Genomic DNA, 12840 nt, shown 5'->3' on the forward strand with positions numbered 1-12840 from the left:
GTTAATCTGAGCCTCGTGTAATGAACCTCATGCAATTATTGACAATGCTAAGCATCCAGAGCCCGTAAATCTCTTTGTAGAGATATACAAAGAGATTTACTGGGGCTCTCTTTTTAGAAGGAAAATTATGATGAGAACAGACTTACCAGATCTTGCCTCTCAGTCATGCTCATCTTCTCCACTATGGACCAAAACCAGCGTTTAAACTGCAGCAGTTTGTCTGCATTTTCCCCTGTTGGAAGAAGCGCAGGGCTTTGCTTACTATGTTACAGCAAAAACGTACAACAGTAAATCTTTCATTTCTGGGTTAATGCAGGAAACAGGGATAAGAGAGGAAAATGGACAGAAGCAGACACAGAGCAGAAGATCCAGACAGACAGAGCAGCATACCAGATTCATCATTGAAAGAGGTGAAGCTAATGAGCATCTGGACGTTGACTTCTCCACAGCCGTTGACCAGCAGCCTGAAGTCCTCCGCCGTCAGGTCCTCCAGGGCATTCTTAGGGAGTACATCCAGCAAACCCTTCCTCATTGCCTGCAAGAGATAAAGATGCATGTCAAAATTGGTGTGACTTTGTCTGTGTTCCAAAACAAACTGAGACACTTGAGATGAGGTCTGGTAGGATGCTGAATATTCACAGCCAACAGAGAGGGGGTGACATTTTTACTAGTAAGTGTTTTACTTACATGGAGAGGCTGCTCAGCCACCACCAGCATTCTGTGCTCGGCATACTTCCTCACGTATTCATACACGTTGAGGGGAGTTACTGGCATGTTGACCCCACCAGAGAGGAGTTCCACCTGAACCAGAATCAACACTTTGAAATATGTATATGCCATAAACAGAGTATATATTTACCTTCCATTTTTGCATCATGGTATTGAAAGTTTTCAGATTCTGCTTTCAAAAGCAAAACCTCAAGTTGTGATGCAAATAATGTGCATTTTTTTAGTGTATTATGGCTCTTCTGTGATGTTCAGTGAGTCTGAATTTGTGAAGGGTGATCAAGAAAGGTCACTGAAATAAAGTTCATTTTTTTCAAACTTACTGAGCTGTCACTGTGTGTGACAACAGCACTGCCTCTAAACATCAAGTCTCAGAATTACCAGTCAAATACCTTGTCGTCTGTACTATGTAGCCTTGTGCTAAATCACAGTTTTAAATTCTACTTTTCAAATTTTTGCTCATAGGTTCTTTAACAACACTCTCAGATCATTCCACCACTTTACTTTTTTTAATGTAGTGCTTTAGTCTGAACAACACAAGCTAAGAATTCATGTTTTATCATTTGTGTTTTAATCTATATTCAATTGACACAATGGCAGCGTAGTCCTTTACCTGTCCAGCCCCTTCCTCTTTACAGAGGTCAATGGCGAAGGCCAGGTCCATGGCAGCAAATACTGCATCTGCTTCACCAGCCTGAGAATGGCGGATCAGCTGCCGCAGGCTCTCATACATGACCGGGTCAAAGAATGCAAAGTCATGCCAATTCACCTGCAGTAACAAAGACGGTAAGTAGATTTAGCAATTTCATTCTGAAAGTACCAACATCATATAGCACAGTCTTACTGTAGGTGCAAAAATATATTATGAACAACTTATTTTGTCTCACCTTCCTCCCAAGCAGCACTTTGATGACATGTCTGTTCAACGTGATTGGACAGAGTTCATTCTGAAGCAGACATAACCCCAGTATTCTGTAGAGAAAATATAACATTTCACTTACTGTTTCCTACTTTGTTAAAGCTGTGACCCATTTTCCCTATCTTTTTAGTAAAATCTAGTTTCTAGCTGACCAAACTAACTGAACATAATTCTCTTTGTGTGTGACCAAACAAGAAGACAATTCATTACCTGCCAATGTTACGGAAGCAATTCAGCCTGGCCTCTGTGTTCTTGCCAGGCCGAGGAGAGTAGAAGCCTCGTTTGCCAGGCTGGTAGAAGAGAGGAGCGTTGTCGTCCCCGTCATCTGGGTCGTCTAGCTCCATGTCAACCACACTGCGGGTTGAACCATGACGCTTACGGTTCTCCTGCTGCTACAACCACACAAGAGGGAGAGGGGAGGACTGTTAAGTGTGGCAACACTGGTGGTTTAGAAAGTTTTAAGTGCAAAGGAGACAACCATTAGTTAGCCAAACCAGCTCTGATGTTTCATGATTATTATTAACAGAAATGAAACGAATTAGGGCAATATAGAGGGGAAATAGAGATGTTGTGTTTACTTGTGCTTTCTCCGGAGCCTCCAGGAGACCCAGGTCCAATATGCTGTCAGCACCATTTTCCCTGTAGGAGATTGTGGGTTTATAGGCAGTTTACAAAACTTCATCATACAACAAAATTAAAAAACACTTAAGAGCAGGGCCACATGTGTTTCACTCTAGTGAGCAGAGCTGATAATGGTCACTGTGTTTATCATCTCTGTCTGTGTGACTGATCAGGTTATGATACCTTCCATGTGCAATGAGAAGCTCCATGGCCTCCTCCACCCTGGCACGGAGAGAATCCTCACTAGCCAGCAGCAGAAGCAGCTGTGCAGGGGACAACTCCAGCAACATGCCTGTGATTTTGCTGGCAAACGCCTGAGGAGACAAACACACAGCTGGTCTAAGTATGGTGAAGGAAACCATCATTTGCTCCAATTAATAAGACTGGGAGTCATATAGTTATACAGCAGTAGAGTCAAAGTATGTTTCCACTCATCAAAGTAACGGCCATGTGCTCTTTCTTCATCTTACTGTTTGCATGTGCAACGCCAATTTCATGCAAATCTTAGTCAAGATACGTTAACATGTTCTTTGATAAAAAATCTGTTTTGGAAACAGAGCTTTCACAGATGCAGATGATTTATTACCGGCTGCATTGCGTGAACACGTGGGTAGAGCCTTTCACCCAGGGCTTGTCTGTGTGCAGGCAGGGGGTCGGGCTCATCACTGGGGTTTCCCTCTGATGAAGGCCTGAAAGGCCTGGTGTCTATGGACAGCTGCCTCCTTGAGTCTCTGTAGAACATGAACACACAGGTTTGTCTCAGTCTAACAAAGCACACAGTTTTTTGTTTTTTGTAGAAGGGGAATATATTTATTAAGTTGGAGTTTACCTGTCTCGGTCTCTCCGAGATCCCGCTCGAAGCCCTCCACTTCTCCTCTCTCTTTCCCGATCTCTGTTTCTCAAGCGCTGCATTAGATCTACACACAAAAACACACACACATTGAAGAAAAACAAGTTCACCTTTGAATGTAATTTTTTTTATGTAAAAAAATCTCTTAACTCATGAGTTAATTGCTCTGAGCATCACAAAAGTATCATTAAATGTAACAATGAAATCAAGTTCATTAATACAGTATAGTTTCTATGTATTGTCATACTTGAATTGTAATCGTGATGACACGTACTGCTGGCCTGCATGCCCTTGCTGACACTCTGAACACAGTCCAGATTGGGCAGCTTATCGTTGGAAAGGAGGGCAAGGGCAATGGCCGTGTAGAAGCTGCGGGCCACGCCGCTGCCCTCGCCTGGCTCATCTTTGAAGGTGACCTTCACGCGGTGCACAGCCATGGGTGTGGTGGTGCAGCGCCTGCCAAAGTGCGTGTTTAGCTGGCGCATGGTCTGCTGTATTAACTGGTCTCGATCCCGATCCACCTCCAGGGCCAGGTCTCGGGACTGCAGGTTCCTCAGCTTCTCCATCTCTCGACGGAACTTGGATTCCTTTACCTCAAAGCCACCTAACTCTGTGAGGATCTGCAATAAACAATAAAAGGACAAAATCAAAACATTTGTGACATCAAATCAAATATTAAAAGTTGTTAGTGTGCAACGCAATTAATATGTTCAGCTGGTTAATAGCAGAGTAATGAGACCTACCCAGGGCAAACATACCAGTAAACACTGGATGTACATTCCAGAAGTATTAAGCCAGAGGACTCTACTGCTCATGTTGCTCAACACATGCTGGGAGTGTATGTAATGTTGGGTGAAGCATTTTCTGCATTTCAATCACAGATTACTTACTGAAGCTCTTGTGATATCCATTTTCAAGTTTTGTTTTTTGTTTAAAATGGGCAATGTAGGGACAATTGCAACATTTACTTTAATGTTTTCTACGTCTTTTACACTTAAATCTGTATTCAGGTAAAAATGTACCGATCCAGGCTCAGCTCCAACATCCTCCATGAAGACACGACCGAAGAGCTCCAGTGACAGACGCCAGCGGCCTAGTAGCATGTCATGTGAGATCATCATCCCCATGAAACTACAGTGTGGTCTAGGCAGACAAAGGAGAAAAGGGCAAAACATTTGACACTTCAGTTGCATTTCATTAGTATACTAAAATTTTATTTGAACATACTGCATGTATAGGATGACATTTCTCTATAAAAACAGATGGCAAACATTTTATTGCACTGACATTTTCTTACATCTAAGGGCAATTTTCAGCTGCCACCTTAGATACATCAACATTACAAGGCATAGCTTAGTTTAGTTTGGTACCTGAATGATGGGAGAGGAGGTCCATCGCTCTCAGTGAGGCCAATCTCAGCAAGTAAGCTGCTCTTCAGCTGGGCAGCGAGGTCATGGGGTGACGGGCCTGGTTTTGAAGCCTCCAGCTCCGGCTCTGCCAGTGGCTGGTTCCCAGTGCTCCGCTGGCCATTTTCCATACTCATCACATTCTTCAGGTTGGCTGAATAAGACATCTTAGTGGGCAGGATCTGTTTTAGTGGGGTATATATAATAATAGTTATTTAGCAATGGAACAGATGTTGAGATGATGACAGTGTGATGATGAAAGAATGGAAATATGGAAATGAGACACAGAACACAGGCTATGTTCCAATATCCACACTTCAATTTCAGTTTTAAAAAGACTATCCAAAAAATCTCTTATTTCACGTAGTCCATTATATCCAATACTCTCAAATGCCATTGGAAATAATGAGGAAATAATGACTCCTGGATAGCTTTTAGAGATTTCTATTTAAAAGTGTTGTTACTTCAAAGTTTCAATGAGGTTTGTTATGCATGGATATTAGAGCACAGCTGCCAGCGTGTTTGTCTAGTGAAGAGGGGTGGTATACCTGAGAGGGGGAGGGTAGAGAGGAGCCCATGTTTACCTCCAGGCAGTTCCTGTCCATGCTCGCCTCAGCCAGGCCTTTGCTTGCCATGTAGGAGGAAGAGTACAAGCCCTGAGAGGGACGACCAAACAGATCCTCCTTCCTGGCATTAGGCTGTTAGGAAGAAGCAAAACTAAGTTGAAGACAAAAATGGCGTTCAGACTTTATATAATACTGTGGTAACAGCTAAGTCAGTCCAGCAAATGACTGTATGCGCAAACTAAAGTGCTGGTGTGGTGTTCTGCTCTGTGATCGATCACTTTACATATCCACCACTGGCTAACACTACTCAGCAAAGACAGACAGACAGAGGCTTTCCAACACAGACCCTATCCAGTCTCTCTCTGTCGCAACAAATGGAAACTGATCACCATTAGGCTAAAAGAAAGACCGCTAGGAAGATGGATCTGATCAACTAATAGACAACTTTCCACTTATCATATCACGTCCAATTTTGACCCTAACTAAAATCAAATTTCTCCCAGCTCGATTGTCATTTGATGTGCAGATTGAGGGGGACACAACGACCGAACAATTGCCTGAAGGACAACAATGGTCTGACTGTCGGACCATTGGTTGGATTTCTGGCATTTCAGAAATCTTCGTCTGTTATCTTGCAGCATTTTGAGATCCATGGTACAGCATAGTTGTCATCACTGTCATTGAATGACATGGTATTGCATTCTTAGCATGCTGTTTAAACCTAATGCATCTTTAACCCCTCAATCTTCACTGTCTGGAAAATCCTAAGAATCAAACAAAGGACTGATCAGCAATTCTGACCTGCAGGAGGTGGGGCTGATCTGCCAGTGGAATGGCCTCAGCCAGGGGTACATCGAAGGGGTTTGGTGGGATGCAGCCCAGGAAGGTCATGGAGTCAGAGCGCCGGAAGAAGGGGTGGTTCTGACCCGTTTCAGCTGGAACTGGGTCCTCATCCTTGTCCTGCAGAGTTGAACCTGAGGTGAAGCAGAAACACAGAAACTGTCAGCATACACTTTAAAATAACAGTAACAGTTTCTTGATACTTACTACACATTGACTATTATTAAACAGTCGTTTTCTGGCTTACTTTGATTGGTGTCCTCATCATTCTCATGTTCAGAATCCTCATTGTCCAAACCAAGTTCCAAAATCTCTCGATTCCTGCAAATAAAAGTGTTGAACAAATATCGTTAAAAAAAATAATAACATGTAGACAAAAAAGTGTTAAATTTAAAGCCATGTTAATCAAATGCCCTAACTACCCTTGTTCTTACTGGTTGTTCTGTCAAGCTGGACAATAGGCATTTTTTTGTGTCCAGTGGCATCATATATTTTTCCTTAATTTCTTTATTTACCTCTTTCTGTCCATTTGTGGGGTGTCCAAAGTAGTCTGCTGGTTCATGGCCTTAATCCAGTATATAAGAGCCTGGAAAACATAGGCCACATGTTTCAGAGAGCACACGTCCAGCACAGGAAGCACATCAGAGTGCTCGTCATTATGGGAGCGCATCAGTGATAAGGCGTAGTTCAGGAAGTCGCCCCGCGCCGACATCATGCCTTGCCGAGCTGTCAGCAGTGTAGCTGCTCTCCTGAAACAAATACAAACACATATAAAACAAGTGAGAACCACTTCAGTGCAGTGTGGACCAAACTACTTTGTGCACACACAGTGGGACCAAACTCAAATAGGAGCTCTAAAGAGTTTCATGGCTATACACAGAGACATTATTTGTTTTTTTTGGTTGTCTCAGATCATCTTTTTAGATTGTATGTGTTGAGACTCTGAAGGTGTTCCCCCAACACTAATTATAATTGGAAAGTTATAAATGCATCAGACTGAAAAAGAAGAATTGTGATTATTAATGTAATTCTTTTTAACCTTCGTCCTTCCAGGGTTCGGAGGCTGGCCTCCTCCCGAGCTGTCATGCGTTCCCTGCGAGCAGAGTGCTGAGAGGCGTGGAGTGGGTGACTGGGGTGACCCGGGTCCCCAGCAGATGACAGGGCTGAGCCATATCGCAACTGAGCCTCGGTGGAATCCATGATGGACACCATCCAGTTCCAGGTGGGAATTAGCTTTTCTTCAACATAGTTCTGGTTCAACACATGACAAACATTTACTGCCATATCGTGGTTACCATTTTTTCTAAACATATGAGTGTGGGTGTTTTGTGCTTAGAAACACAACAAATACATTGTTGATACATTCAGAAATCAGTTTCTTGGTGCCTTGGTGCAGTATATGAGTCTATTTTGATCATCACAGGACAGCAGTGTATCTTACCTGCAGGTTGACTGCATCCTGGTAGGTGAGCTTTACAGCAGCAGGGTACTGTGAGTAGACTAAATGGTTGTACTTGGGAATCAGACTCATGAGGTCTGAGATCTGCCTGATAACAATGCTGTAGGCCCGTGCCAGGCTGCTGGCAGATGTTAGATAGCTGCTGGAGTTGCTGGCCTCCAGAGCAGCTGCAGCAGCAGCAGCACTGGAGCTGATAGCACTGGAACGACGCAGGTTGGTCGGGTCAATATATATCAGGCCTGTGGAGCTTGCTGTGAAAAAAAAAAAAGATCATAACAAGTAGAATTAATATACACATTTTTTGTCACTGTTATCTGGAACCACAAACAGATTTTTAGCAAGAAAATCAGACAAACAGACAAAGCCTCACTGACCAGCTGGTGCCGAGGAGCTGGAGGGAGCGCTTCCAGTGGCCCTCTGGCTGGGGGTGTTTCTAACAGCCCACTGCATGGAGCGAGGAGCCTGGGCTGCACTGTTGGCATGAGAGGCGCTGGTCGTCCTTTCCAGCGGCTCATCCAACAGGAACGTCTCCTGGTCAACATCGTCGCTCTGACTGCTGCTGCTGTCGGAGTCGCTGGAGTCATTGGACTGAGAGTCATCCTCTGAAAAGAAGGCTGGGACACTGCTGGCACCTTCAGAGAGAAGAGGACGATAAGGGATGAGGGAAAAAAGATAAAGAAGACGATTAATGGATTTTGTATTCTTCTCACATCCCTTTTCCTTTTCTTTCACATCAGATGTATCCAAGCAGGAGTGCGGGTTAGTGAATCACACCACTACAAGGCCAAACAACACTAATATGATGGTGAAAACACTGAGGCTTCATGTCAAAAAAACAGCTGCACTCTCTGTTGATCAACTTGTGATAAATAACATGACTTCTTTACCTCATTCTCATTTTCCTTTTTACTTTGCATTTTTTTTAATTATTGGAAATTCCATTAAAGAGAATGAGCACTAACGTCTCAGTTGTACTGTATATTGCAAGTGGAAATGAAACAACATCATTAAGTGAGATAGGGGCATTTTAGATGACCAAGGAGAAAAAAACACCACACCATTTGGAAAAGCTACAAGTTGATTAGTTTTCGGGTGAAAGAACAAGACTACACTTGAGGGATGAGGGACAGTATTAGTTAACAATGACAGACACAATAACAGCGAAATGTGAGAAAGGGAAGAACTGAAAGAACTCTCAGCAGGAAACTGTGTATGCACTTTGCAAATTCACTCTTGCCCTGACATCTGTATATGCATTGAAGTAAAGAGGAGCTCATACCAAAAATAGGAAATGCCAAGGACACCCTACTGCCTGCAAATGAAATACATGGGGTATTCAGCCAGGGACCATTTTGTCTGCTGTATCATTAGCTCTCCAAACATAAATCCCCACAATCCAAAATGCTGACTGTCAAGCACTAATGAGGACTCAATTGGCCTGTAATTCAAGGAAAAAATACACCACAGTGCAGCAAGACAGAAATGCAATTTCTATTTAGTAAGCAGTTGGAGCCTTACAAAAAATTGGAAAGAATTTAGTATAAGGAGGTCACTAAGACAGGTGACAACATATCCACACAAAACTCAAAAAAGAACACTACTTAGAAATTGAGATGAATGATTCATGAAGGGGACTTCTAAAACTCAAACTAAACTTGAAGATTAAAGCCAGCTGTTGACCAACCTGCTTCAGAGCCGGCGGTGGCTGCCGTGACCACACTCCTGCGGCCACTAGCGTTATCCTGATTGCTGTGGTTACTTTCACTGTCACTCTCTGTTTCAGCTGCAGCTAGTAGATCCAGCTCCATGTCACTTCCTGAAAGCAGAAACGAAGACAAACAGATGCTTCACTCCCTGTTGGCTGAGGTTTCAGATTCAAGTAATTATTCACCAATTATGAACAACTTCAGTGTCATTAATTCTCTTGCATTCATGTAAAAAGAAGGGTGTGTCTCTCACCATCCTCGTCATGCTCATCGTGCTGCCCTTCTGCCTCAGCATTTTCCTCTCCCTGTTCCTCTTGGTCATCATGATGGTCTTCCTCACCTGCTACTCCCTCTACAACTTCAACCTAAGTGACAAACACAACAGATCCTAAGAGAAAAAACTTTGACAGTGCTTTACCAATTCTCACCTAACATGTTACAGTGATAGGAGTAAATGTGAAAAATACAAATTAAAGTATTCATCCAAAATCAGTAAAATCTAGCAGCATAAATAACAGTGTGGACTCCAGGTGGCATCATGCATTCTTTGAAAGAAGTCACCAATATGGACAGATCCACTTGCATGCAAAGTTTATTATGGCCTTAATGGTTTTTTAATGAGGCTCCCCACCTCCTCCACATCTGCTGATACGATGTCATCCTGCTCCTCGTCTCTTCCTCTGACAGGCTGAGACTGGCTGCTGCGCCGAGGCTGGGGGTTCCTGATGATATAAGATGCAGCTGTCTGGCTGGAGCTGGAAAAAAGCACAAGACCCAAAGTCATTATCTAAATTATCTAGTGGATAAGAAAAATCAGCCATCCAAGCTATCCAAGTAAACCTTTAGTGGATGACCAAACGATTTGTAAATTTTCAAGTCTTATCTTTGCTTCGGCACATCAACATGGGGCTCTTACCCAACACATTGATAGAATATGGGAACATTTTTCAACTAAGTGAAAATAAAATGAGGAAAACAGGAAAAATAAAGGCACTTAAAACCAACTGACCTGCTGGACTGGTCAGGGGAGGGTCTCGGAGGCAGCGGTTCAACAGAGAAGAGCTCCTCACTGCCCTGAACTGCATCAATACTGGTGCTGGCCAAAGTGAATGGAGCAGTAGGTCTCGCTATGCCCATTCGTACCGGAACAATCAGCGACTCTGCTACGTTACACAGCTCCTCCACAGCGTAGGGCAGCAGAGCTTGGAAAACTCGCCGACATTTCCCGATGGGCTGGGGGATGAAGTTGCTATGTGAAGGAAATTGAGACAAAACAGAATCAGTATTTGTATGATTTCAAAAGACCGTGTCAAATGTATAATCCCACCTTGCGCTATAAATAAGCTTCATTGAACACTTCTGTTTTCAATTCAATTAATTCCAACAGCCTTTGTATAAAACTTTCCTTAAAAACACTATTGCTGTGTGTTCTTACTTTTTCTTCTTGGACGAGGCCATCTCCACGCTGAGGATGACAAACACCCGGGCTACAGAGCGTAGGAACCTCCTGGTGACGTTGATCGCCTCCTCTCTCCGGCCAGGAGTGTACTTATTCTGCAGCTCCTTTACTAGTGTACCCAGCAAGGTATCTATGAACTAATACAGAAGAACAAACAACACCCCCTGATGACCAAAACACTTCCAAATGCAAGGATGTGTCAACAACAAATACAAGAGAAGAAAATGCATTACCGCCGGTAATAATTAGGTGGTATCATGTGTTTTCCTACGCAAGAATTACTCAGAAATGGAGATTGTATTTAACACTGTGTACACTCATTATGTGTTAATAAATGGACAAGCAGAGGAAGACAACAATCATCTTGTTCCTGATGCATGAGCGCCAGAGGACAGACTAACTGGACTTACAGTGATGTCAGGAGCACACTTGACAATGAGGCAGTGGGTGAAACAGTCAAGGCGAATGGTACCACTCTGCTGATTCAAGTAGACCTGCTCTTCAGGCAGGAGGTGAGCAATTCTGCTGCTGGCACTAAGTCTAGGATACACAAAAAATACAGAACTCAAAATGTTAGCGGTTACATAACACCGATCTGTATACCACACAGTGTGGGAGTCACTGGAATCTTTTAAGTGTAAAGTAACTTGAGGCTGTAACTATGTCATGGTCACATTTGGATGACACCACAACATTCAATCAGGTCAGTATCAATGCCAATACCAATCAATTAGTATATTGGACTGGTTCATGACTACAAAAGAAAGCAAAGAAAACTGTCCACACAGAGGTCAGTGAATAATCCCATGTAACTGGGATATCATTTCTGGAAAGACATCACTGTTGTCTGTCATTTCTCAGGTCTATGAGCACTGCAAAGTAAACACTGTCTTCCGAGCTCTAATTACCAAACAAATTGTAATGCTGGGAGTACTGTTTTGCTGTGATACTCACGGGTCTTTATTCTCCTGAGAGCCAAACATGATCATAGACTTGAGGGCGTTCCAGTCCTGCAGGACCCTCTCCAGAGCCAGCTGAGCAAAGCGGGGAGGCTCTAGGTCATGGTCTGGCATATCAGAGTCTAAGAGAGAGGAAAAGAGAGAGATGTATTCATACACCACATGCTTGCCTAGAGCAGTTAGTACTGAAACAGGATAGAAAAATAATCATATCATAAGAATGAATGTAAATTTTTAGTCTGCGCTGATGGTTAAAGGTGATATGTGAGAATGATCCTGAACCTACCTTCTGCATTGGCAGCCTTGCGGTTCCTGTCTTCTCTGATGCGTGGTGGTCTGTACTGACAGTGCTCAACACTCTGCCTGGCAACAGTCTGCACCAGGAACAGTAATATATGCTCTCCCCTGCAGATGGAAACAAAAATCCATTAGAAATGATCAGCTTTTCCTCACTTGCACAATATGAAATATCTTCTGTGTCTACTAGTATGCCAAAATAATACAGTTAAGTTGATTTAGCCTCTAAAGCTCACAACTACTTGCCAACTATGAAGTACAAAAATAAAGAAAACTATTCTATGTTAAGTGGAGACCAGTACAGAACATACAGGAGTCTTACCTGCTGTTTGGTGTTGTGACCAGGTTAGTCGTTGTGAGTAACCTGTACAGCAGATCCAGACGAGCAGCCTTCTGCCCAGCGATCAGCGTTTTACACTTACATTTCTCCCAACAATCACAGTATGCTGTGGGGGAGGTCCTCTTCAGCCTGGGAAAGAGCAAAAGCAAATGTATGATAATATGTATGATCTAGTGTGAAATAAGGGTGATGAAAAGCAATGCCAATAAAGACTGAAACCATTACAAAGGTTAGAAAAGGCCACACTCAAAACTGGGACTTACTTGCAGTCATGTCCTTTGTGACACACCCTTGCACACTCAGTGCAGCAGCAGAGGGACTCCAGCAGACCACAGGTCCGACACTCAAAGATATCCTGATCACAAAGTCATTGTGATGAAAAATGTCAGCGTGCCAACTTTCAACTGAATGTTATTAGCTGACCAAACACTGTCTCCAAACTGAGTGAGAGTCCACGTGTGCAGTGAAAAAAAGGAGCACTACCTAAAGCTACAGAACTTGGCCTGGCATGTGTAATATGTTGGTGCTCACCATTTGGTGCCTGCTGGAAATTATTTATTCTGCTGTTTTCATAAAGAGCAGTAATTGTACCAAACTGCCACATCATTTTTATCTCTCTCTTTTCACAGGCTTATTGGGTTATCGGCTACATAACTGTCTTTTATAGATTATATTATCAATCAATCAATTAT

At 43.0% G+C, this 12840-nt stretch overlaps 1 protein-coding gene across 10 annotated transcripts in view; it reads right to left on the reverse strand.

The window, feature by feature from the left end:
* ubr5 (ubiquitin protein ligase E3 component n-recognin 5) overlaps positions 1-12840 on the reverse strand; it is a 31772-nt gene that overhangs the window by 1575 nt on the left and 17357 nt on the right. For 3 of the 10 annotated variants that reach the window (XM_041941789.1, XM_041941782.1, XM_041941780.1), the window contains 31 exons: positions 12412-12503; positions 12131-12277; positions 11798-11916; positions 11507-11633; positions 10963-11092; positions 10529-10689; positions 10103-10342; positions 9725-9848; positions 9347-9458; positions 9072-9203; positions 8667-8699; positions 7762-8019; positions 7370-7638; positions 6968-7179; positions 6444-6677; positions 6176-6249; positions 5890-6062; positions 5071-5220; positions 4487-4704; positions 4139-4259; positions 3364-3736; positions 3096-3183; positions 2853-2997; positions 2450-2580; positions 2224-2284; positions 1856-2037; positions 1614-1698; positions 1340-1495; positions 688-801; positions 391-535; positions 147-232 (listed from right to left, as the gene is read on the reverse strand). In XM_041941789.1, coding sequence (XP_041797723.1) covers positions 147-232; positions 391-535; positions 688-801; positions 1340-1495; positions 1614-1698; positions 1856-2037; positions 2224-2284; positions 2450-2580; positions 2853-2997; positions 3096-3183; positions 3364-3736; positions 4139-4259; positions 4487-4704; positions 5071-5220; positions 5890-6062; positions 6176-6249; positions 6444-6677; positions 6968-7179; positions 7370-7638; positions 7762-8019; positions 8667-8699; positions 9072-9203; positions 9347-9458; positions 9725-9848; positions 10103-10342; positions 10529-10689; positions 10963-11092; positions 11507-11633; positions 11798-11916; positions 12131-12277; positions 12412-12503 — 4692 coding nt within the window. The remainder of the gene's footprint in view (positions 1-146; positions 233-390; positions 536-687; positions 802-1339; positions 1496-1613; positions 1699-1855; positions 2038-2223; positions 2285-2449; positions 2581-2852; positions 2998-3095; positions 3184-3363; positions 3737-4138; positions 4260-4486; positions 4705-5070; positions 5221-5889; positions 6063-6175; positions 6250-6443; positions 6678-6967; positions 7180-7369; positions 7639-7761; positions 8020-8666; positions 8700-9071; positions 9204-9346; positions 9459-9724; positions 9849-10102; positions 10343-10528; positions 10690-10962; positions 11093-11506; positions 11634-11797; positions 11917-12130; positions 12278-12411; positions 12504-12840) is intronic. The other 7 variants (XM_041941785.1, XM_041941783.1, XM_041941781.1 and 4 more) reach the window with 7 other exon arrangements.

This window comes from Chelmon rostratus, chromosome 8, assembly GCF_017976325.1.
Source record: "Chelmon rostratus isolate fCheRos1 chromosome 8, fCheRos1.pri, whole genome shotgun sequence".
Classification (NCBI taxonomy): domain Eukaryota; kingdom Metazoa; phylum Chordata; class Actinopteri; order Chaetodontiformes; family Chaetodontidae; genus Chelmon; species Chelmon rostratus.